At 65.4% G+C, this 20,312-nt stretch overlaps 2 protein-coding genes across 6 annotated transcripts; one reads left to right on the plus strand and one right to left on the minus strand.

The window, feature by feature from the left end:
- The first annotated feature begins 192 nt into the window (after nt 1-192).
- TAS1R3 (taste 1 receptor member 3) lies at nt 193-5,582 on the plus strand. Its single transcript, XM_007094599.3, has 6 exons — nt 193-1,768; nt 1,873-2,173; nt 2,271-3,050; nt 3,171-3,374; nt 3,534-3,654; nt 3,801-5,582. Exons 1-6 carry the CDS (start codon nt 1,566-1,568, stop codon nt 4,787-4,789), a joined length of 2,598 nt encoding a protein of 865 aa, XP_007094661.1. The 5' UTR covers nt 193-1,565; the 3' UTR covers nt 4,790-5,582.
- An 86-nt stretch (nt 5,583-5,668) lies between these two features.
- Nucleotides 5,669-17,338, minus strand: DVL1 (dishevelled segment polarity protein 1). Of its 5 annotated transcripts, none has more exons than XM_042996383.1 (15): nt 17,114-17,338; nt 12,371-12,440; nt 12,114-12,235; nt 11,773-11,876; nt 11,391-11,529; nt 10,678-10,771; nt 10,528-10,597; nt 10,241-10,380; nt 10,083-10,159; nt 9,937-10,004; nt 9,695-9,772; nt 8,792-8,923; nt 8,541-8,708; nt 8,256-8,462; nt 5,669-7,016 (listed from the first exon to the last, which is right to left on the minus strand). In XM_042996383.1, the coding sequence occupies exons 1-15, from the start codon at nt 17,281-17,283 to the stop codon at nt 6,628-6,630; spliced, it is 2,028 nt and encodes a 675-aa protein (XP_042852317.1). In that variant the 5' UTR covers nt 17,284-17,338; the 3' UTR covers nt 5,669-6,627. The 5 variants fall into 5 exon arrangements, with proteins under 5 accessions (XP_042852317.1, XP_042852315.1, XP_042852316.1 ...); XM_042996381.1 differs by having other exon boundaries at nt 9,620-9,772; XM_042996382.1 differs by having other exon boundaries at nt 11,391-11,553.
- Between the last annotated feature and the right edge of the window lie 2,974 nt (nt 17,339-20,312).

Below are 20,312 nucleotides of genomic sequence, written 5' to 3' on the forward strand. Positions count from 1 at the left end.
GGCCCCACTGCCAGGTTCACAGGGCAGTGGCAACCAAGCGGACACGTGGCATGTCTCGGCCAGCAGGGGGCAGGGACATGCTGCCCATCTGTCCTTGTGCAGGCTTTAGCTCGCCCCCCACCCCGAGCCCCCGCCGAGGTCCACATTATCCCCATTTTACAGTCGCACACGGGCCTGGGTTGGAAGGGCGGGTCTGAGGCCAACGACACAGCTTGTAAGGAGAACGTGGAAGGGGAGCCGCCTTGTGCCACACGGTGGTTGGGACGGAAAGAGAACACGTATCAGACCCGAACAGCGGTGTCGCGTGCCACCTCCGCCACCTCCGGGTCTGCTGCTTCACCCTGTCCAGCACTGCCCTAGACCCAGTAGGGACCGCAGCACCGTGTGGTGCCAGAGCCTGCGAGGACGGCCTGGGGTCCGCGAGGACCAGAGAGCCAGTGCTGCACGTATGTGCACACACGCGCGTGCGAATGTTCAGGCGCCACACACTGCATACGCGTCATGCGTTTGTGTGTGTGGTGTGTGCAAGTACAGTGCATCAAGTGTGTGTTCTGCACATGTGTGCACGTCCCGAGAGCACCATGCAGCGGGGGCCCTCCGCACAGGCAGCAAAGACCAGATGCCAGACCACCTCCTATAAACATCTGCCAGGCCCCAGCCAGGGTGGGGTCCACCTGCAGCTCTCCCACTCCGCTCCGGGGGCGTCTGCAGCCTCCCCCAGTTCTTCTGGGTGCCTAATGGGCACATCCACCCCTGAGCCTGGTGTCAGGTCCCCAGGCGCCCAGAGGCCAAGTAGGAATGCTGGCAATCCACCGAGGCTCCCCTGCACACACCTGGTGCTGACCCAGCTTCAGAGGCCCATTTGGTTATGGCCTCTCCTCCCTCATTTGCATGCACTGTCCTGCAGGCCCAGCTGTGACCTTTGTCCCCAGAGGGAGGCACCTGCTGTGTCAAGAGCCTAGGCTCGGTGTGGGCACAGCCAGGCTCAGGGTCCCCAAAGTTTCCAGGCCTCGACACTTAGCAGAGCAACAGCCCAGACCTTCCAGTTGCACTGTTCCCACCTTGGGGCCCTCCCCACCCCAGCCACAGGGTGGAGACCAAGCTGGCGGGCTGGTCTGTCCCCTGAGGCTGTCGATGGAGTTCCCCACCCCTGGCTGCTAACAGCCCTCTCCAGGGCTGGAGACAGATGTTTCTGTACCTACTCCTCGGGGCACTGGCACCTCCTACAGCCAGCTGGAGACCCCAGGACCCTCTCCCAGAGACATCCTGAGTGTTCTCCCTCCCTTCCGGGAATGGGGTGGGTGCAGAGCGGTTTGGGCACAGGCAGGTAACAAGATCACGGTCCGTGGTTGCTCAGCCAGAGAGCCTGGCTGTGACATCAGGATCAAAGAGTCCAGAGAGTTGCAAACCTACTGGGCGGGGAATCAAGGGTGTCTCCAGGGGCCCCCCGGGCTCATCAGGTGCAGACAGGCGAGGACTTTGCTAAGCAAATTCCCTGCACACACCCTACCCCACTTCATCATATCTGGGGCCCCCACCCTGTTCTCTCATTTGCCATCCCTGCCATGCCCGGCCTCGCTCTCCTGGGCCTCACGGCTCTCCTGGGCCTCACGGCTCTCTTGGACCATGGGGAGGGCGCAACGTTGTGCTTGTCACAGCAGCTCAGGATGCAGGGGGACTATGTGCTGGGTGGGCTCTTCCCTCTGGGCTCTGCCGAGGGTACAGGTCTTGGCGACAGGCTGCAGCCCAATGCTACCGTGTGCACCAGGTAGGAATGCAGGGGGTGGGGAGCGAGGCTGGGAGTGGCTCGGGTTGGGGGTGCTCCTGAGTGGGGATGAGGTGTCAGCCACCCGCAGCCCTGTGTGGCCCCAGGTTCTCGTCTCTGGGCCTGCTCTGGGCACTGGCCGTGAAGATGGCGGTGGAGGAGATCAACAACGGGTCTGCCCTGCTGCCCGGGCTGCACCTGGGCTATGACCTCTTTGACACGTGTTCAGAGCCCACGGTGGCCATGAAGCCCAGCCTCATGTTCATGGCCAAAGCAGGCAGCTGCAACATTGCCGCCTACTGCAATTACACACAGTACCAGCCCCGCGTGCTGGCCGTCATCGGGCCCCACTCATCCGAGCTCGCCCTCGTCACCGGCAAGTTCTTCAGCTTCTTCCTTGTGCCTCAGGTGCGCACCCCCCCCCCACCTCTCCCGGTGCCACCCACCCCCACTGGCCCTGCCCACCGGGGCCCCCACATCAGGAGGTGCGTCCCGGCCACTGCAGGTCAGCTACGGCGCCAGCACCGACCGGCTGAGCAACCGGGAGATCTTCCCGTCCTTCTTCCGCACGGTGCCCAGCGACCAAGTGCAGGTGGCGGCCATGGTGGAGCTGCTGCAGGAGCTCGGATGGAACTGGGTGGCGGCGGTGGGTAGTGACGACGAGTATGGCCGGCAGGGCCTGAGCCTCTTCTCCGGCCTGGCCAACGCCAGGGGCATCTGCATCGCGCATGAGGGCCTGGTGCCACTGCCACCAGGCAGCCTGCGGCTGGGCGCCCTACGGGGCCTGCTGCGCCAGGTGAACCAGAGCAGCGTGCAGGTGGTGGTGCTGTTCTCCTCCGCCCACGCGGCCCGCACCCTCTTCAGCTACAGCATCCGCTGCAAGCTCTCACCCAAGGTGTGGGTGGCCAGTGAGGCCTGGCTGACCTCAGACCTGGTCGTGACGCTGCCCGGCATGCCTGGGGTGGGCACCGTGCTGGGCTTCCTGCAGCAGGGCGCCCCGATGCCGGAGTTCCCATCCTACGTGCGGACCCGCCTGGCCCTGGCCGCTGACCCTGCCTTCTGCGCCTCGCTGGACGCTGAACAGCCAGGCCTGGAGGAGCACGTGGTGGGGCCACGCTGCCCCCAATGTGACCACGTCACGCTAGAGAACCTATCTGCGGGGCTGCTGCACCACCAGACCTTCGCTGCCTACGCGGCTGTGTATGGCGTGGCCCAGGCCCTTCACAACACACTGCGCTGCAATGCCTCGGGCTGCCCCAGGCGGGAGCCTGTGCGGCCCTGGCAGGTAAGGCCGAGGAGCCCCCACCCTCCCGAGAGCAGGGGAATTTCAGTGGGGAATCCGGGCTGGCGGCAGCTCCGGCCGGCCCGGCCCGGCCCCACCCACCTGCTCCAACGCACCCGTCAGCTCCTAGAGAACATGTACAACGTGAGCTTCCGTGCTCGCGGCCTGGCACTGCAGTTCGACGCCAGCGGGAACGTGAACGTGGATTACGACCTGAAACTGTGGGTGTGGCAGGACCCGACGCCCAAGCTGCGCACCGTAGGCACCTTCAAGGGCCGCCTGGAGCTCTGGCGCTCTCAGATGTGCTGGCACACGCCGGGGAAGCAGGTGAGCACTGGGTGGCCGGTCCCCAGCTGCACAGCAGCTTTCCCCTCAGCCGGGAGAGAGCTCTGGCCCTGCCTGGGGCGCAGTGGGGGACCGTCCGCGGGTCCTGGGCGGGGGGTGCACCAAGCTGAGCACAGCCCGAGCCCCGAGGCCCTATGCCAGCAGCCCGTGTCCCAGTGCTCCCGGCAGTGCAAGGAAGGCCAGGTGCGCCGCGTGAAGGGCTTCCACTCTTGCTGTTACGACTGCGTGGACTGCAAGGCGGGCAGTTATCAGCGCAACCCAGGTGAGCACCTCCCTGAGGCTGAGCAGGGGCGGGGACCCACACGGTCTCACGTCCTGGCTCCAAGTCCAACTCTGAGGCCACGGCAGGTGGGAGTGTGGTGGCAGAGCCCGTCCCCCCAGTGCCCCCTCTCTCCTCCCACACCACAGATGACCTCCTCTGCACCCAGTGTGACCAGGACCAGTGGTCCCCAGACCGGAGCACACGCTGCTTCCCCCGCAAGCCCATGTTCCTGGCATGGGGGGAGCCAGCTGTGCTGCTACTGCTCGCGCTGCTGGCTCTGGCGCTGGGCCTGGCGCTGGCGGCCCTGGGGCTCTTCCTCTGGCACTCGGACAGCCCGCTGGTTCAGGCCTCAGGTGGGCCACGGGCCTGCTTTGGCCTGGCCTGCCTGGGCCTGGTCTGCCTCAGTGTCCTCCTGTTCCCTGGCCAGCCAGGCCCTGCCAGCTGCCTGGCCCAGCAGCCACTGTTCCACCTCCCACTCACGGGCTGCCTGAGCACGCTTTTCCTGCAAGCGGCCGAGATATTTGTGGGGTCGGAGCTGCCACCAAGCTGGGCTGAGAAGATGCGTGGCCACCTGCGGGGGCCCTGGGCCTGGCTGGTGGTGCTGCTTGCTATGCTGGCAGAAGCCGCATTGTGTGCCTGGTACCTGGTAGCCTTCCCGCCAGAGGTGGTGACGGACTGGCGGGTACTGCCCACAGAGGCGCTGGTGCACTGCCACGTGCACTCCTGGATCAGCTTCGGCCTGGTGCATGCCACTAACGCCATGCTGGCCTTCCTCTGCTTCCTGGGCACTTTCCTGGTGCAGAGCCGGCCAGGCCGCTACAATGGTGCCCGCGGCCTCACCTTTGCCATGCTGGCCTACTTCATCACCTGGATCTCCTTTGTGCCCCTCTTTGCCAATGTGCACGTGGCCTACCAGCCTGCCGTGCAGATGGGCGCCATCCTCCTCTGTGCCCTGGGTATCCTAGCCACCTTCCACCTGCCCAAGTGCTACCTGCTGCTGCAGCGGCCGGAGCTCAACACCCCTGAGTTCTTCCTGGAAGACAATGCCAGAGCACAGGGCAGCAGTTGGGGGCAGGGGAGGGGAGAATCGGGGCAAAAACAAGTGACACCTGATCCAGTGACCTCACCGCAGTGAGCCTACTAGACTTAGTTGAGATGCCCCCAAACTGAGTTCTTATGAAGCAACCCAGACAGTACCTCAACTGCTGAGACCACCCCCAGTTCTAGATCTTGACAGCAGGCTGACTGCTGACCTGGATGCCACAATGATCCTTGGGCCTGCAGCACTCAGGAAGGTCCTCAGCACCCACCTGGGGCCCCAGAGAGACTCTGCCCCTGTCCCAGCCAAGCCCTGGCCAGGGCCTACCCAGGTGATCCAGCCCCACTGTTCCAGAATAAAGCCAACAAAAGTTTCCTCGGGGCTCCTTAGCTCAGGCCAAGAGCTCAGGAAGGCCCCTAGCCAGACCACCTGAAGGCCAAGCTGGGCATCACTTGCCTGGCCAGGCCCACCCTGGAGACCCCAGCCAGCACCCCAAGCATCACAGGGGTGGGAGGTTGGTGGGTGGAGGTCAGCTGTGCTGACTCCTCCGCAGAGGCATGTGACAGACCGTGGTTCCCAGAGTGGTGCAGGAATAGTGAGCAGGGCAGAAGCCCATTTAGTGGGGGAGGGAGACACCCAAACTCTTCCCCTCCCTGGCCCAACCCAAGCGGGTAAAATGGGGTCAGCCACCACCAGCACCGTGGACAGAGCCCAGGCAGGGTGGTGGTGGGACTCAGCACCAAGGCCAGCACCCACGACGAAGACCCCTGGAGCCGGGAGGCAGCACCACGGACAGAACACCAGCCACCAGGACTCTGCTGGCAGCCAGCACTGGGGACAGAGCCTTGTGGCTGACCGGGAACCCAGAGCGCAGCACCTGGCCAGTCCTGGGTCAGCTCTTAGCCAGGCCCTGGGGAGGCTGGACAAGTCTTCTAAGGTACCCCGGCAGGAGAGAAGAGACAGTCCACACGTCAGTCCCATAAAATTAAATGCTTTTTAGTCTTTAAAATAGCATTTACACAGAAGCAGCTCTATTAACTATCTGGACGGACACTCTGACTTGATACAGTATCTACAGCGCAGATGTGTGCAGGCCAGAAACGCCAGGAAGGAAGCGGCGTGAGTGGGTGGGCAGTCACCTGAGGACAGCAAGGAAGGGTGGGCTGCCTACCCCCTCTCCCCCAGACCCTGCCCCTGCAGCAGCTGCGTGCATCTGTGCCCTCTGCCCCTCAGGGTCACATCCCCACCACTGCTAGCTCAAACACATGCCTCTCCTGTCTCTCCCTCACCAACCCTCCCACTTTCAGACACAACCTGTGTCCCTGCATTCAGTCTGAGTCCCGGGGGCAGGGGGGCAGCTGACCTGGCCACCACCTTCCCCAGGGCACACAGGCCAGACAATAAATAAATAAATTAGATCCCTATCCTGGGCATCCACAGAAGAGCCTGGGGGCTCTGATTCCACCTTTGAGGGGTCCGACCCAGCCCAGGAGAGAGTGGTGGGGCCTGTGTCCTGGGCAAACAGGGGGCCCAGGGCCAGCAGCTACTTCTCAGCTTAGTCTGAAGCCCTGTGCATGGCTCTGTGGGCAAGTGGGAGTCCCAGAGGCACTCCAAGGGCACCGGGAGGTGGAGGACCCTCACCAGGGTCTGCATGGACACAAGGCGCTCTGAACAGCAATGTGCAGGCCACCGAGTCCAGATCGTGGTGGTCTGGGCTGCCCTCTGCCCATCCCCCCAGCCTGCTCCCACTCTCTGTCCAGGCCTGGGCCCCAAGACATGGCCCCTTGTGTGCCCCAGAGCACAGGCTGGCTTGAGGCAGGACAGCCACCAATAAGGCAAGCCCACACAAGCTCCAGGGGCAGTGCCCGTGCAGGAACGGCCAGGACCACCAGCTCCCCTACCATGGGGCCCAGCTGAAGGCACTCTCTCCTCGGTCACATGATGTCAACAAAAAATTCACAGGGGTTTCCCATGGCCTTCTGGAAGGACTGGCGGCTGCCCGTCAGCTCTGGAGGAACAGCAGCCAGCTCCCGGACGGGCGGCCCCCCAGGCGGCCCCCCCACCGCCGAGTATGCCTTTGTCAGGGGGTACAGTGGGGGGAGCCCCGGGGCGGCAGCCGAGGCCTGACTGTGTGGGCTGCTGCCCCGGCTGAGCTGACTAGCCGGACGCTCCCTCCAGCCGCTGCCAGCGACCCCACTCGGTGCTGCATGGTCCGACTCGCTGCCACTGCCTCCGGCTCCAGCCGCCCGGCGCTCCTTCTCGCGGCCCAGTGCCCGCCGGCTGCTGCCGCCGGCGCTCCGGGTGGACCCACTGCTTTTGCTTCCTGGAGTCAAGGAGTGGAGGGAGGAACGAGATGGCGTGAGGCCGTGCCACTCCCAGGACAACCGGGCGTTGCCAGGGCAACCAGGGGCAGAGCCTGGTGGTCTCAAGCAGGGTGGGTGGGAGGGGGGCAGCCATGCAGACAGGAGGGCAGGGCCGACCCCACTCAGAGAAGCCAGAGCAGCTGCAACAGCACGGGGCGGGGGGGGGGGGGGCAGTGGGGGTAGGGGGGGCGCAGGGCGAGCGGCGGCAGGCAGGGACACTCCGGGGCCAGCACAGTGCCTCCTCTCACCCCAATGCCTGACCTTGCAGCTGAGGACCTGAGGCACCAGTGAGGCCCTGTGTGCCTGGTGCTCCCATCGGCCATCCTGGGCACCCCCCCACACAAAGACCCGCCTTCCGTCCAGCCCCAAGGCCCTGGCCAGCTACTCAGCTCAGCCCCCGTCCTGGGCTCCCAGGAAGAGCGGGGAGCCTGAGAAGGCCAGCTGGCTGGGAACATGCCGAGAGGGACGCCGGGCAGGACCCTGGCTTACCGGCCCGGAGGGTCCACTCCGCTAGTCCTTCAGTCTAAGGCTTGCTCAGCACAAAGCAAGGGATAGCATGAGTCACACAGCAGGCCCAGCCTGGTCACCCTTCCCGCCCACAGGGGCATGCCGCCACCAGCTGGGCCTATCCAGGGTCCACAGGCACCCAACACAGCTTCCCCTTGGGCACCACTGCCCTCTGACTTGCTCTCCTCTCTCTCCCACCCCTTTCTGGGTCTACTGGGCTGGCTGCCTGACCTCTCTCTCCTGGTCTCAGCGACACAGACAGCCTCAGGCCACTCCTCCAACAAGCCCCTCCTCAGCTCTCCACACATCCCAGAGTGGATGCGCAGTTGTCTGTGAAAGTGTCCCCTCTGGCTCCCTGCTGGGCTGCAGGTGCCGCGGCGAGGGTGGGGGAGGTCTGTCCTCCACTGTGTCCCAGGGCCCCTCCACCGCCCTTTTCCGCGTCATCTCCCGGCCTTTTGCTTCTGCCACACCTGGACCACCAGCCCCTCCCGCACACACACAACCACCGAAGTCTGCAGGGTTCGCCCCGTCCCCTTCAGCCACTCACCCCTTCCAGAAGGAGCACGCCCAGGGCCTCAACACAGAGCAGGCAGGAGCACACAGGGCGGGGGGGGGGGGGGCGGGGGGCGGGCACATAGGGCAGAGCCAGGCGGCGGGGACAGCAGGGAGCCAGGCGCCCGGCAGGCTCTCACCTTCACTCTGCTGACTCCCAGCACTGCCGCTGCCGTAGCTGAAGCCAGGGTCCTGGTATGCGGGTGGGAAGCAGGGCGGGGGGCCCGGGTACTGGTAGGGGTAGCCCTGACCCAGGGGCCAGGGGGCGGCCGGATGGGGCAGCGGGGCCAGCGTGTCCTGATCCGAGGCCCCACTGGAACCACTGTTGAGGTTCAGGGCTGCGAGATCTGGCAGGAAGGGAGGGTGGCTGAGGGCGGGGTGGGCAGGCCCTCTGGGGACCCCCTGCCCCGCAGCCCCTCACTCACTGCTGCACAGGTCCCCGAAGACGTAGTAGCACTGCTCAGAGAAGGTGATCTTGTTCACCGTGTGCCGCAGGAAGCCACGCTTCAGCATGCTGCTGGCGTACTTGCGGGCCTCGCGCCGTTCCTTGAAGCCCTCCACGTGCGTGTACAGCCAGTCCACCACGTCCGCCCCTGGCCCGCGGCACGTGTCAGGGCACGGAGCCTGGGGGCGCTGACCCTGCCCACCCGGAGCCAGCCCAGCGGGGACCCCTCACCGATGACGGCATTGGCGATGGTGATCTTGAGCCACATGCGGTCTCGGATCTCCAGGCCCGAGTCCGGCAGCTTCATGACACGCACCACGGCACCCATGTCACTCTTCACCGTCAGCGGCGCCTCCTCCAGCTCTGCAAGGCAGAGCCCCCTCTTCAGCCCTGAGCAGCTGAGGCCGGGGGGAGGGCTTGGGGTGGACCCCGGGCCCTGCTGCTGCACCCGTCTCAGAGACCGGGCTCCGCGTAGGGTCTCTGGTCACAGAGCCCAGATGGCAAGGCCGTCTCGTGACTGTGGGGCCCACGCCCACCACAGGATGGGCCCTCCCAGGGGCGGGGAGCAGGCGCGGGCTGGGGAGATTGAACCTCTTGTCTCCTACCCCTGCAGATGCTTCATCAGGATCTTGGGCCCAAACCAAGGTGGAGCCACCCCCGCCCTGCAGGCCAGACCCCCAAGAGGAGAGATCAGGCCTCTCCCCGCCACCACCCCCCTCCCGCCACTCCTCCGCTAGCTCAGGGCTGTTAGTCGTGTTAGCTGCAAGAAAGCAGGCGGGGGTCACACACATGGGGGACAGGCCACTGCCCCGGTCCCCGCCGAGACAGAGCCCTGGGCAGGGACCACAGGGCTGTCCTGGTCCCCTGGGCACCTTTCCACCCACCGCACAGGCAGCAAACCGGAAGGAGGGTGCGCACGAGGGCACACACGGGTCAGACACACGTGTCGGCAGTGTCCATCCGTACGTGTGCCCTGCGCCTGACTGTGCTGGGTGGGCACTTAGGACGGGTCCCCCACCCGGGTGCCTCAGGTCCCCGCTCTCCTGAGCTGCCACTTACGCGGAGCGCCGGGCACAGAGCTGGTTAGTGAGGAGGAGCTGGTGCGCGTGACGGCGCTGGAGCAGGGGCTCGTACCGTAGCGGGGCAGGGCTCCGGTCAGCGCCGCCGTGTGGGACAGCCAGGCGGCAGGGTCGATGGGCCGAACCGGGTCAGCTGGGCGGCCGCCGTGTGGTAATGCGTGTGGTAACGGACAGATGGACAAACGGACGGACGGATGGTAGGACACACAATGGAGCACGGGGGCACAGAGGAAAGGACCTTCAGGCTGGGCGAGCGCCCTCATCCCCCTCCCCTGTCAGCCCTGAGGGATCACTTACCCCTCGGGATGGTGAAGTAGCTCCGGGGGGTTGGGTCCCAGCACTTGGCCACCGTGAGGCTGATGGGCCTGTGGGGTGGGGCAGGTCACACGGGGAACGCCCCGTGCGGGCCCCCCAACACGCCACCTGCCCACCCCGCGCCTCACCCCGTCTGGGACACGATCTCCCGCAGCACCCGCACGGCGTCATCGTTGCTCATGCTCTCGAAATTGATGTCATTCACCTGGGGGGCAGGGAGGGGTTCAGCGCGGTGGGCTGGGGGTGCCGGCCTCTCAGCCCCCCAGCAGCTCCCGCAGCCCCGCACCTGCAACAGCATGTCCCCGGGCTCGATGCGGCCGTCGGCAGCCACGGCCCCGCCCTTCATGATGGAGCCGATATAGATGCCGCCGTCTCCCCGGTCGTTGCTCTGCCCCACGATACTGATGCCCAGGAAGTGGTGCCTCTCTGCGGGGGCGAGGGGTGTGTCTGCTGAGGGGGCCCGGCCCAGCCAGGCGCCCCGCACCCCACTGGGGAGGCCCCACGGTCTGCTGAGAGGGCCCGGCCCAGCCAGGCGCCCCGCACCCCACCGGGGAGGCCCCACGGAGCCCTCACCCATGTTGAGCGTGACGGTGATGATGTTCAGGGACATAGTAGAGTCCGTGATGCTGCTAAAGGAAGAGGCCTGTGGAGGGACACGAGTGAGGGGGTGCAGGTGGGGGCTTCCGAAGGGCAGACCCCACCCAGCGCCTGGCTGCCACCTACACGGTCCGTCTGCCGCAGGCGCTGCTTCCGCCGCCGGCGCTTGTGCTTCCGGATGAGCCGGGAGGAGGTGCTCTGCTCCGTGGAGCTGCTCAGTCTGGGGGGGCATGAAGGTCAGGGGCCAGGCCACAGGCTGCAGGGCTGCGGCAGCTGGGGAGAACAGGGCGCCCCCCAACACACACAGGGCAGGGAGTGGAGGTGATGGGCGTTGGGTCTTGTCCCCCCCGCCCCCGGCCCCGACCAGGCCGACTGTGGGAGACACGGGGCTGAGGTACAGTTTGCTCAGGAGAAGGCTCAGCTTCTGGTTGTGCACGCCCCTACACACACGACACGTACACACCCCACACCTGCACGGAGCACTTCTCTCAGGACAAACGGAGACACAGACACTGAGCCAGCACATTCGTGCACGTACACCTGTAACACACCCACTCGACACACACGCCCATTCATGTACACATGCCCGTGCAATCAGGGACACGTCCAGGGTCACACACACCCATGCACACGCGCGCGCGCACACACACACACACACACACACACACACACCGCTGTATACACCTGCACACCCATGTAGAATGTGGCCATGCACACACATAGGCCCGTGCCCATACGTGCGCACCCATTACACACCTACGCACACGTGCCCCCACACACCACGCCGTGTGCGTACACCTATAGCACACCCGTGCACACCTGCATGCACACCCACGCACCGGCTTGTGTTGTCATCCTCGTCTGAGTCGATGAAACTACTGGACTCAAGCTCACTGCTCAGCACGGTGGACGCGCTGTCGGCGGGCAGCCCCAGCTCTCGCCGCCGGTCCCCCCTCGGGTGCCCATTGGTCCGGGCAGCTGCGGGGAAAGCCAGCAGGGGAGCTGGCCGTGGGGTCCCGTGTTGCCTCGAGCACCAGCTGAACTAGGAGCTGGCCAGGTGACTGTGGGACTGCTGGGGGGCGGGATCACCGGGGTCCTGTGCAGACGGGCCTAGGACCTCCACCCGGGGTCCCCTCCTGGTTGGGGGCAGTAACCGGGAGCAGGCAGGGACATGGGGTGCACCATAGGGGCCCAGGGGCGTCCGCAGTGTGGCCTCGTTACCCTCTTCACGGTTCCGGCGTCGGGCTCTCTCCCGCCGGTGGCTGACCATGGACTCCGTGCCAGTGTCGTTGTCCATGCAATCACGGCTGCTGGCTACATTGGGGCTGTGCCCACGAGAGGGGGTGGGCCAGGGCAGGCTGGACCTTGGACGCCCTCCCAGCTCTTTGCCCCTTCTCCCACCCGCCCACCTACCTAGATCGGGCCTCTCTGCCCGCCCCGCATCCGCTGACCAGTTTCTACTGCCCGTGGGTCCCTGGTCAGCTGCCCCTCCTCCCGAAAGGCCTGGCCGGCAGCAGGCCCCTCAGCACCACCAGCCTCAGCCCCCCGCCCACAGTCCTTACTGGAAAGAAGGGGGCCGGGAATCCCCAATGCCGCCCGTCCTCTCAAGAGGCGGGGGCAGGTCTGTATGGCCATCAGTGCTCTGAGACCCTGCGTCCGAGTGCGCGCCCTCAGCCAGGACCAGCTGTGGAGGAGAGCGAGGGCTCAGGGACGCCCCCCAGCCTGCGGCCCCCCTCCCACCCCCACCCCCGCCATGGGCTCACCCAAGCCCAGCCCCCACCGTAGCCCAGCATCCTCTGCCAACATCCCACGGACTCACCCAGGAGACCACGCGGCCGTTGAAGCAGGGCAGCTTGGCGTTATCATCGGAGATCTCCTCCTTTACCACCCTGTGGGCAGACACGGCCGTGAGGCCACCTGCACCAGGGCCTGCTCGCACCAGCGGACTCCGGAGGTAACACCTCCCCACACTCTTGTCCAGGGTGCGTGCCGGCCCAGGGCGCACAGCCCCACGCCCAGATGTCAGTCTGGATGCTGCTGCCCAACACGTTCCCTTCCTGGGGACCCCTCCCAGGGCCCGGGTCAGAGAGAGGTCCAAACTCCCGACCCTCTACCAGCAGGGGGTCATCTCCTGCAGCCCCCTATAACGCAAGTGTTAATCTTGCTTTGTGCTGTGTGCCCCACGCAGTGTGGATCCGTGAGGGTGGGCCTCTGTCTGGCTTTTCCCCTCCACCTCCCCTCCCCCAACCCCAGCCCCAACCCAGAACGGGGCCTGGTTCACGGCAGGCCTCCATACAGATGCGAGGACAGTCAGTCAGACCACACGGACACAGGCAGGTAGAGATGGCTGGCAGACAGGCCTGTACACGCACACGGAGGGCAGGCCACAGCCCTCCTGACCCATCCAACTGGCCAAGGAGACAGAAGCAGACCCCCTGACTCACTGCAACAGCCCAACCCAAGGGCTGAAATACAGCCAGGCACAAGGCTTTGGGGCCCACCGTGGAGTCTCAGCCCCAGAGGCCGGCAAGCCCCAGCAGCCACGATGCCCCGCAATCAGCCCCCGGCCTATGTTTCAATGCCACACTTGGTCAGGGGGGTTTAGGGGTGGGGAAGGTACCCAGGCAGGACACAGAGGACGCCGGGAGGGAAGCATACAATGCTGGGGTCAGACACAGGTTTGCGGGGGGGGGGCGGGGTGTCAGGTCTCAGATTCAGAGGGCCAAGGAGAACAGCAGCCCGCACAGATCACAGGGGCAGCTGGGGAGGGGCGTTGGGGCAGAGCAGGCAGCGGTTACGGCCCAGACGCACCCCCAGGGATGAGGGCAGGCAGGGTCAGGCCTACAGCAGGAGGCACCCCTACGCCCTACCCCCCTGGAGCCCAACCCTGCCCAACACAGAGAGATTTCCACACCCGGGACTTGGGCCCAGTGGAGAAACAGGAGCCAGAACAGGCAGGAAGCAGCCTTGTGACCTGCTGAGCCCGGACACCTGGACTCTGCTAGTCCTGGGCAGCAACAGGTGGCAGGAGGTCCCCACAGAGCTGGCACCCCACACTCCCCTCAGGGAGCAAGGCCCAAGTCCACCCCCCACCCCCCAGGCCTCAGAAGACAAAAGACACAAGGCCAGCCTGGGCGGGATGGGGCACCCTGCCAGGGTCAGCCACACATGCAACGATCAGGTGGACACCCCAATGGGAGAAGGCCCCACGTCTGCCGCCCCAACGTACGATTGCACCACAGCCCACAGAGCTGGGCTTCCAGGGGAGGCCGTGACCCAGCCCCGGACTCAGCAGAGGCCACGTAAGAGGGTGTCACCACAGCAAGACCTGAGGTGGCCTAGGGACACCTGGGGCTCTGCCAGCCGCAGCCAGCAGACAAAGCCCTGGAGCAAGCCCTCCTGGGAGCCCAGCAGGCGGAGAGCACAGTCTCTGAGTGAGGGCAGCGACAGAGACTTGGGAGGGACCTGATTCCTGTCTCACAGCCCAGGTGGCCCAGTCTTTCCTGCCATTCCCAAGCCCCCGCCCTTTCTGACTCACCCCCCCGCCCCAGCAGGCAGATGGGTGCCCCAGCCCCCACACCACAGGGCCTGCCTGGCTCCCCCAGGGGCAGACGCCCCAGAAGCACCCCAGGTCTCTACTGCTCACCTGGCCAGGGCCCCAGGGGCAGACGCCCCAGAAGCACCCCAGGTCTCTACTGCTCACCTGGCCAGGGCCTAGAGATGACCAATCAGCCAGGGTTGTCCCCGACCCCTGTACAGACGCCCCACCCCCAGGGCCCAGAGTCCCTGCTTCCCTGGCCCCCCCCCCCCCCAGCCTGTCCTCCAACCAGCACGACAGAGCATCCTGCCTTCCACCTGAGGCCTGGGGCACTGGGGGATACCCCAGTCCCCCACCCAGCTAGGCCAAGACAGCCAGGCTGGGGGAAGGGGCACCAGAGCCCCCAGGACAAGGGCGCGAGTGCTTTCCCCAGGATACACGATGCTGCCCACCACTGGCCAGCACGATCTCTGGGTGCTCCAGGGCAGAGACAAGGGTAGGAGAGGCCTCAGTGGAGCTGGGGGAAGTGCCTCCAAGCAATTCTGGGGCTCCCTCCTGGGCCGGGCCTCACCAGGTGGAAGAGCAGGCCCCAGGAGGAGTCTCCACCGACCCTCCGGGGTGGCCATCCAGGGGCACCCCCATTGGCATCACGCCCCCAACCTCAGAATTCCTGGCGAGATCCCAGTTAACCTCAAACTTGTGGCTGTCCGGCCCCGCCTGCCGCCCCCGCAGACTCGCCCTGGCAAGGAATCTTTGCAGAGCAGGGCCCTTGGAACCGGGCACAGACACAGGCCCAAGGGGACCCCCGGGGCTCCCAGAGGCCACAGCATGCCACAGGCCAGCCCTTCCCAGTGGGCTAGCCACAAATGTGTCCCCAGAGGCACAGGGTCCCCTCAACCAGACCTCCCCACCATGGAGCGGGAGGCTGCAGAGCAAACTAGACACAACCGGGGAGACCTCCAAGAGTCCCCCTCCTGCACCCACGAGTCAGGGATCCTTAGCTCCCACCTTGCTTTCACCTGCCCCCCACCACCGCCTCTTGAGCCTAGAGCTCCCCCAAGCTCAGCTCTGCAGACTCCAGGGCCAGGGGGCCCCGGTCCTCTACACCCTGGCCTCTCCCGACACCACTAAGGCACTGACCCCAGATGGACCAGCTGTGGAGGGCAGAGTGGGCATTCACCCAGGCAATCTGGGTCAGGCCCAGCCCCCATCCCCTGCCCCACAGCCCTCACGCGGCCCACAGGCAGGTGGCTCCAGCGACCGGAGCTCCTGGCCCAGAGATGGAGAGGCCAGGGCCACCGCCAGGCAGACAAACTAAGTGCCAAAGCCCAGCCAGGCCTGGAATCAGCAAGGCAGCCCCGGTGGCAAGGGCACTTCAACGTGTGCCTCACCATCTAAAAGCTAGGCCCAGACCCCTCCCTGCACCATGGCTCACCAAAGCCAAAGCTTGGCACCTCTGGGCCAGCCCACCATAGGCCCAGAGACCTTCCCCAGCTCTGTTGGGTCAGAATGGCTGTGACCTGCATGGGAAAAGTGGGATGTGGGCTCAGGACTCCCCACCCACCCGGCCAAAAATGGGAGTGGGACCCGGCCCAGAGCAGGTGGCCATGGCCACAGCTCAGACTCCCCTTTCCCTTACTAGGTGTCCAGCTGTGGCTGGGAACATGAGGCTCTGGGAACTCAGGCCCTGGTCCACAGTGGGAAGGAAGGTTGGGGCAGGAGGCTCACCAGGGTGTTCCTCACAGCCCCTGATTCCAGGCTACCCCTCGCATGGTAGGGCCGCTGCCCCAGCCCAGCCAGGACTGCTAAGAACACACCCTCACTCTCTGCCTCTCGCCAGTGGTGGTGGTGCCCAAGAGAGTCTAGTTGTCCAAGTGTACCTCAGGCCCCCTGAGAACTGCAGAATGGCCCCAGCGTGACCTGCCCTGGGGCTGTCCAGTATCTATGCAAACCAGAGAATCCAGGAAATGGCCTCAATGTCAAAGTCCCGAGACATAGTCGGCACACAAGGACACAGGCTGCCTGAGGGCGGCCAGGCCCACCTGCTTAGCCCATGAGGCCTCTGAGTACCCCACCCCCCAGCACTGCTGAGCTGGGGACTCAGGTTACCCATGGCTGTGCTAGGTCAGGCCTCGGATAGAGCTTCAAGTGGACAGCCAGCCTCCTGCTCACAGTTCCAGAAGCCCAGCCCAGTGCAAGCGGGAAGTCCCCTCAGCCAAGACAACCACCACTAAGGCTGGACATGGGGACACTGACCCAGAGGCTTCCTGGAGTCAGCAGATGGCCTAGGCTGCTCCCAGGAACCCAAGTACTATGTGGCTCAACAGGGATAGAGACCCAACAACCGGTAACACTCAGGCAGGGGCAGGTGGAGTGACAATCCAGGGTCCCCAGTAACCCTTGATCTCTGCTCTATCCTCAGGACCCTGGAGAAGGGGTCCAGAGAGAGGACTTGAGCCTTGAGCCTCTGGAAACCTCTGCAGACCCCAACAGACATATCTGTGTCTGTCCCAGAGTACCTCATTTCCTCCATGCTAACTACAGGGGACCTACTGGGCAGCTGGGATACTGCCCCTCTCCTTCTCCCCCCCCCCCCACTCCTGTGACCCCGGGGCCCCATGAATCACAAGCCCTCCAGGCCAGCTCTAAGCACCTGCCTTCCACGGAGGGGGGGCAGTGGGATCCTGAGTCTGACAAGTGCCAAGGTAGGACGTCAGCTCACTCTGGGCCACGGACCTTGACCACCTGAAAGTCAAACACACTCAGGCACACAGGCCCAGGTCCAGAGTGGGGGCAGAAACGAGGACCCTCTCCCGCACACTGGCCAGCACTCTCAGGCTCCTGGACAGGCAGTCAGGGACAATCATTCGTTCCCAGCTCAGGCCACAGACAGATGGGACTCACGGCAACCCCGGGGAGCGGAGGCACTGCCCCAGTCACAGCCCCAAGATTCCCCAAGGCCCTGCCCCGGTGCGGACAGGTGCGGACACCCGTCCTGGCGCACAGGCCCCACGGCCCACTGACCCGAAGTCCTGGTCCATGGACTTGAAGAAGAATTTGTAAGCGTGCACGGGCCGGTTGCTGAGCACATTCTTGAAGTCGGCCAGAGTGACGCGCTCGGGCGCCACGGGCAGCTTGACCAGGTACGGCGTCTCCTCCTCATCCATGTGATAGATGATCTTGGTCTCCGCCATGGCGCGGCGGCGCGGGGCCCGCGCGGCGCTCCCGGCCCGGCCCGGGGCTCGGACGCCGCCGCCTCGCCGCTGCCGGCCTGCGCCCCGCCTGCCCGCCCGCCCGCTCCGGGCCCGGCCGCTACCAGGCCCCCGGCGCCCCGCCCGGCCGCCCCAGCCCCACCCGCCCCGCCGGCCCCGGCTCTCCTCGCGCCCCGGCTGCTGCCCCGCGGCCCGCGGCCGCCCATCCGCCCCGGCCCGGGGACGCAGGCAGGGAGGGCGTGCGAGGCCCGGCCGCGTCCGTGCGCCCCGCCGCCGCCGCCGCCGCCGCCGCCCCCTCGGGCCGCGCAGTTAAAGGGACCGCCGGCCCCGGGCTGAGCGCGCCCGCCGGGGGGCGCCCGAGAGCGGGCGGGGCCTGACGTCACCCGGCCGCCCGCGGCGCGGGGCGGGGCAGGGCTGCGCACGCGCGGAAGGGCGGGAGGGCGGAGCGCACGCGCGTGGGCAGTGGCGGGGCGGAGGTGGTAGCGCCGGCGCGCCGCCCTCGCGGCTGTCGTGGGCCACGGGTCCCTGGCCCGGCACGAGAGGACGTCCACAATGTGCTCGGGTCTCACCCCACGCTGGGCCTAGGGTCTCGGTCCGTGAGCGGACAGGGGGGCGTCCCCCGGAGGGAGGTGGCTGGGGACCCTCGACGTGCAACCCAGCTGTCAGAAAGGAGACCCCGCCCCAGGCAACGCCAAGCCCCTGGCCAGGGCTCCCTGGGTCCACTGCGGAACACAGAAGTGTGGCTGGGCCGGGGTTCGGGTCCTCCGCCCCCTCGCGAGGTCTCCCAGGGTCCTCAGGTGCTCAAAATCATATCGGCGGGCACCACGGGAAGCTGAGGATACTTCGGGCCGGGCCGTGAGCCGAAGACAGCCCGGTCTCTGCGCCCCCGCGCCCACTCCGGGCTCTCGCGCCCTCTGCCGGGTCCCACGGAGGCCCTGAGAAACACGGGCCAAGTGCATGCAGGTGCTGGCGTGAAGGCGGGAGTGCTCGCGTGAACACGTGTATGTGCTGCTGACGGCAACAGCGGAGGTCAGCGGAGGTCAGCGTGGGCAGCGGTGCACTCGCGCGTGTGCATAGAGGTACCCAGGCAAGGTGCTTCTGGTAGCAGGTGAAGAGATCCCCCGATCCCCACCCCTGCATCTGTGGATCCAACCAGCCTGGGGTCCTCTGTGAACCACGGGAGACTCAGAGCAGTGCCTCTTGGGTTGTGGAGGGTACAACCACACGCTGCTCCCACTGGAGGTAAAGGATCTCCCGCGCCTTCCCCCCCCCCCCCCCCCCCCCCCCCCCCCCCCCCCCCCCGCCCCGCCTCCGTCCCAGGAGGACAACTTGAGGCCACTAGAGGGAGTCCCACATTGGCCAGAGTGAGGAACAGGATAGTCCCCAGGACAGAACCCAAGAGTGATGTTGAGGGGGATGCCCCTCCTGGTGTGTCCCCAGCACTCCCCCTGAAGCTGGCTGGAGCTTGGGTTCTGCCATCTGCCTAGTCATGGCTGTCCTTGGAGGGTGGACCAGCACAGGAGAAAGCCCATCAGTCCACCACTGACTGGCGGGGCCAGACTGAAGAAGGTAAGTCCCTGAGCCCAGGCTGGGGACCACCCCTGGGTCAGCCTGGGCCAAGGGTGCTGACCTCCATTCCCCTGCGCTCTGACAGGGAGAGCGGGCAGGGATCTGTGAGGTTGACCTCCACTTAACAAAGCCTGCGCTTTCTCCCCTTGGGGCTCCGTTTCCCCAGAGGTAATCTGAGGATACTGCGCAGTATGGCCTTGGATGAAGGGTCTCCCATGGCTCTCTGCTGGGTTTCTAGGGAAGGAGGAAGATAGTCCCCACCCGAGAGCTCACCAGTGGCCCAGCATCCCGCAGGCCGGATATAAATGACTGCTGGTCACGTACATGCAGGGGGTCTGACGCCCCATCCGCGCTTTGGCCCCCCCAAGCCTTTCTTTCTCACCAGACTGCCCAAGTCATAGGACACTGGTAGCTGGAGGCTAGAGACAATTCCAGAGTGGATTCTGATGTGGTCAGGCTGGCGCACAGCAAGGAGGGGTGAGTCCGTGGTCAGAGCAGTGCAGCTACTGTGGGGCTAGGGGTCACTAGGCTGAGAGGGAGGCCCATTATCAAGCAAGCCACAGCCCCTTGGCCCAGCCTCGCTCCCTGCCTTTGCCACTGTGGGACCCTTGCAGCTGTGTGGTGAGAAAACAGCCATTCTGAGGTGCTGTCTAGGCATTTCCAGCAAGACAAGCCTGCTCACACTGAGTCCAGACATTTAGCTAAGAACCCAAGCTTAGGGTGTCCACCACAAACTCCTGCCTCGTGTTTCCCTAGGCGCCTTTTAAACTGGCCGTTCAGAATCGAGCCTACAAAAAATTAGTGACCCCTGCCCCAGCCACGTTATAAGTAAGGGGCGTATGGCACCCTGCAGTCTCTCTTCTGCTCTCTCCTGATCTGGGATAGAGAACTGCCCTCCCCCTGCTCACTGCACCCCTGTTCTAGGATCTGGAAGTAACAAATCTTTTGACTTCCTTCGTGTGAGTGTACTGAAACTGTGCCTTCCCCAAAGTAGCCCTGGGGTTTTCACGTCCCCAGAGTGGGAGCTCAGATGCCAAGTTACCTGCGGACTCCATGTGGGTGGCTTGTGCACCCTAATGTAGACAGTCATAAACTGCACATTTTTATTTAAGAGAGAGCGCGTGCGCAAGTGAGTGAGGAGAGAGAGAGAATCCCACAAGGGGCAGAGAGAAGCGGGGCTCGTGCTCACCCGAGGTGGGGCCCAAACTCACAAACCATGAGATCATGACCTGAGCCAAAGTCAGATGCTTAACCTACTGAGCCACCCGGGCGCCCTAAGCTGCATGTTACTGACACACCACCTCCGGTTTCCAGCCCTTGCTGCCCTGGGGGGGTTTTAGAGGAGGGGGGCATGTTTGGAGAAACACAGTCCTCTTCCTCCTGCAGCCCCCTCCCCTCCCCCTCACAAGTGTCCTACCTTTGGTGCCCACTCCTGCTTCCCC

Source organism: Panthera tigris, chromosome C1 (assembly GCF_018350195.1).
Source record: "Panthera tigris isolate Pti1 chromosome C1, P.tigris_Pti1_mat1.1, whole genome shotgun sequence".
Classification (NCBI taxonomy): domain Eukaryota; kingdom Metazoa; phylum Chordata; class Mammalia; order Carnivora; family Felidae; genus Panthera; species Panthera tigris.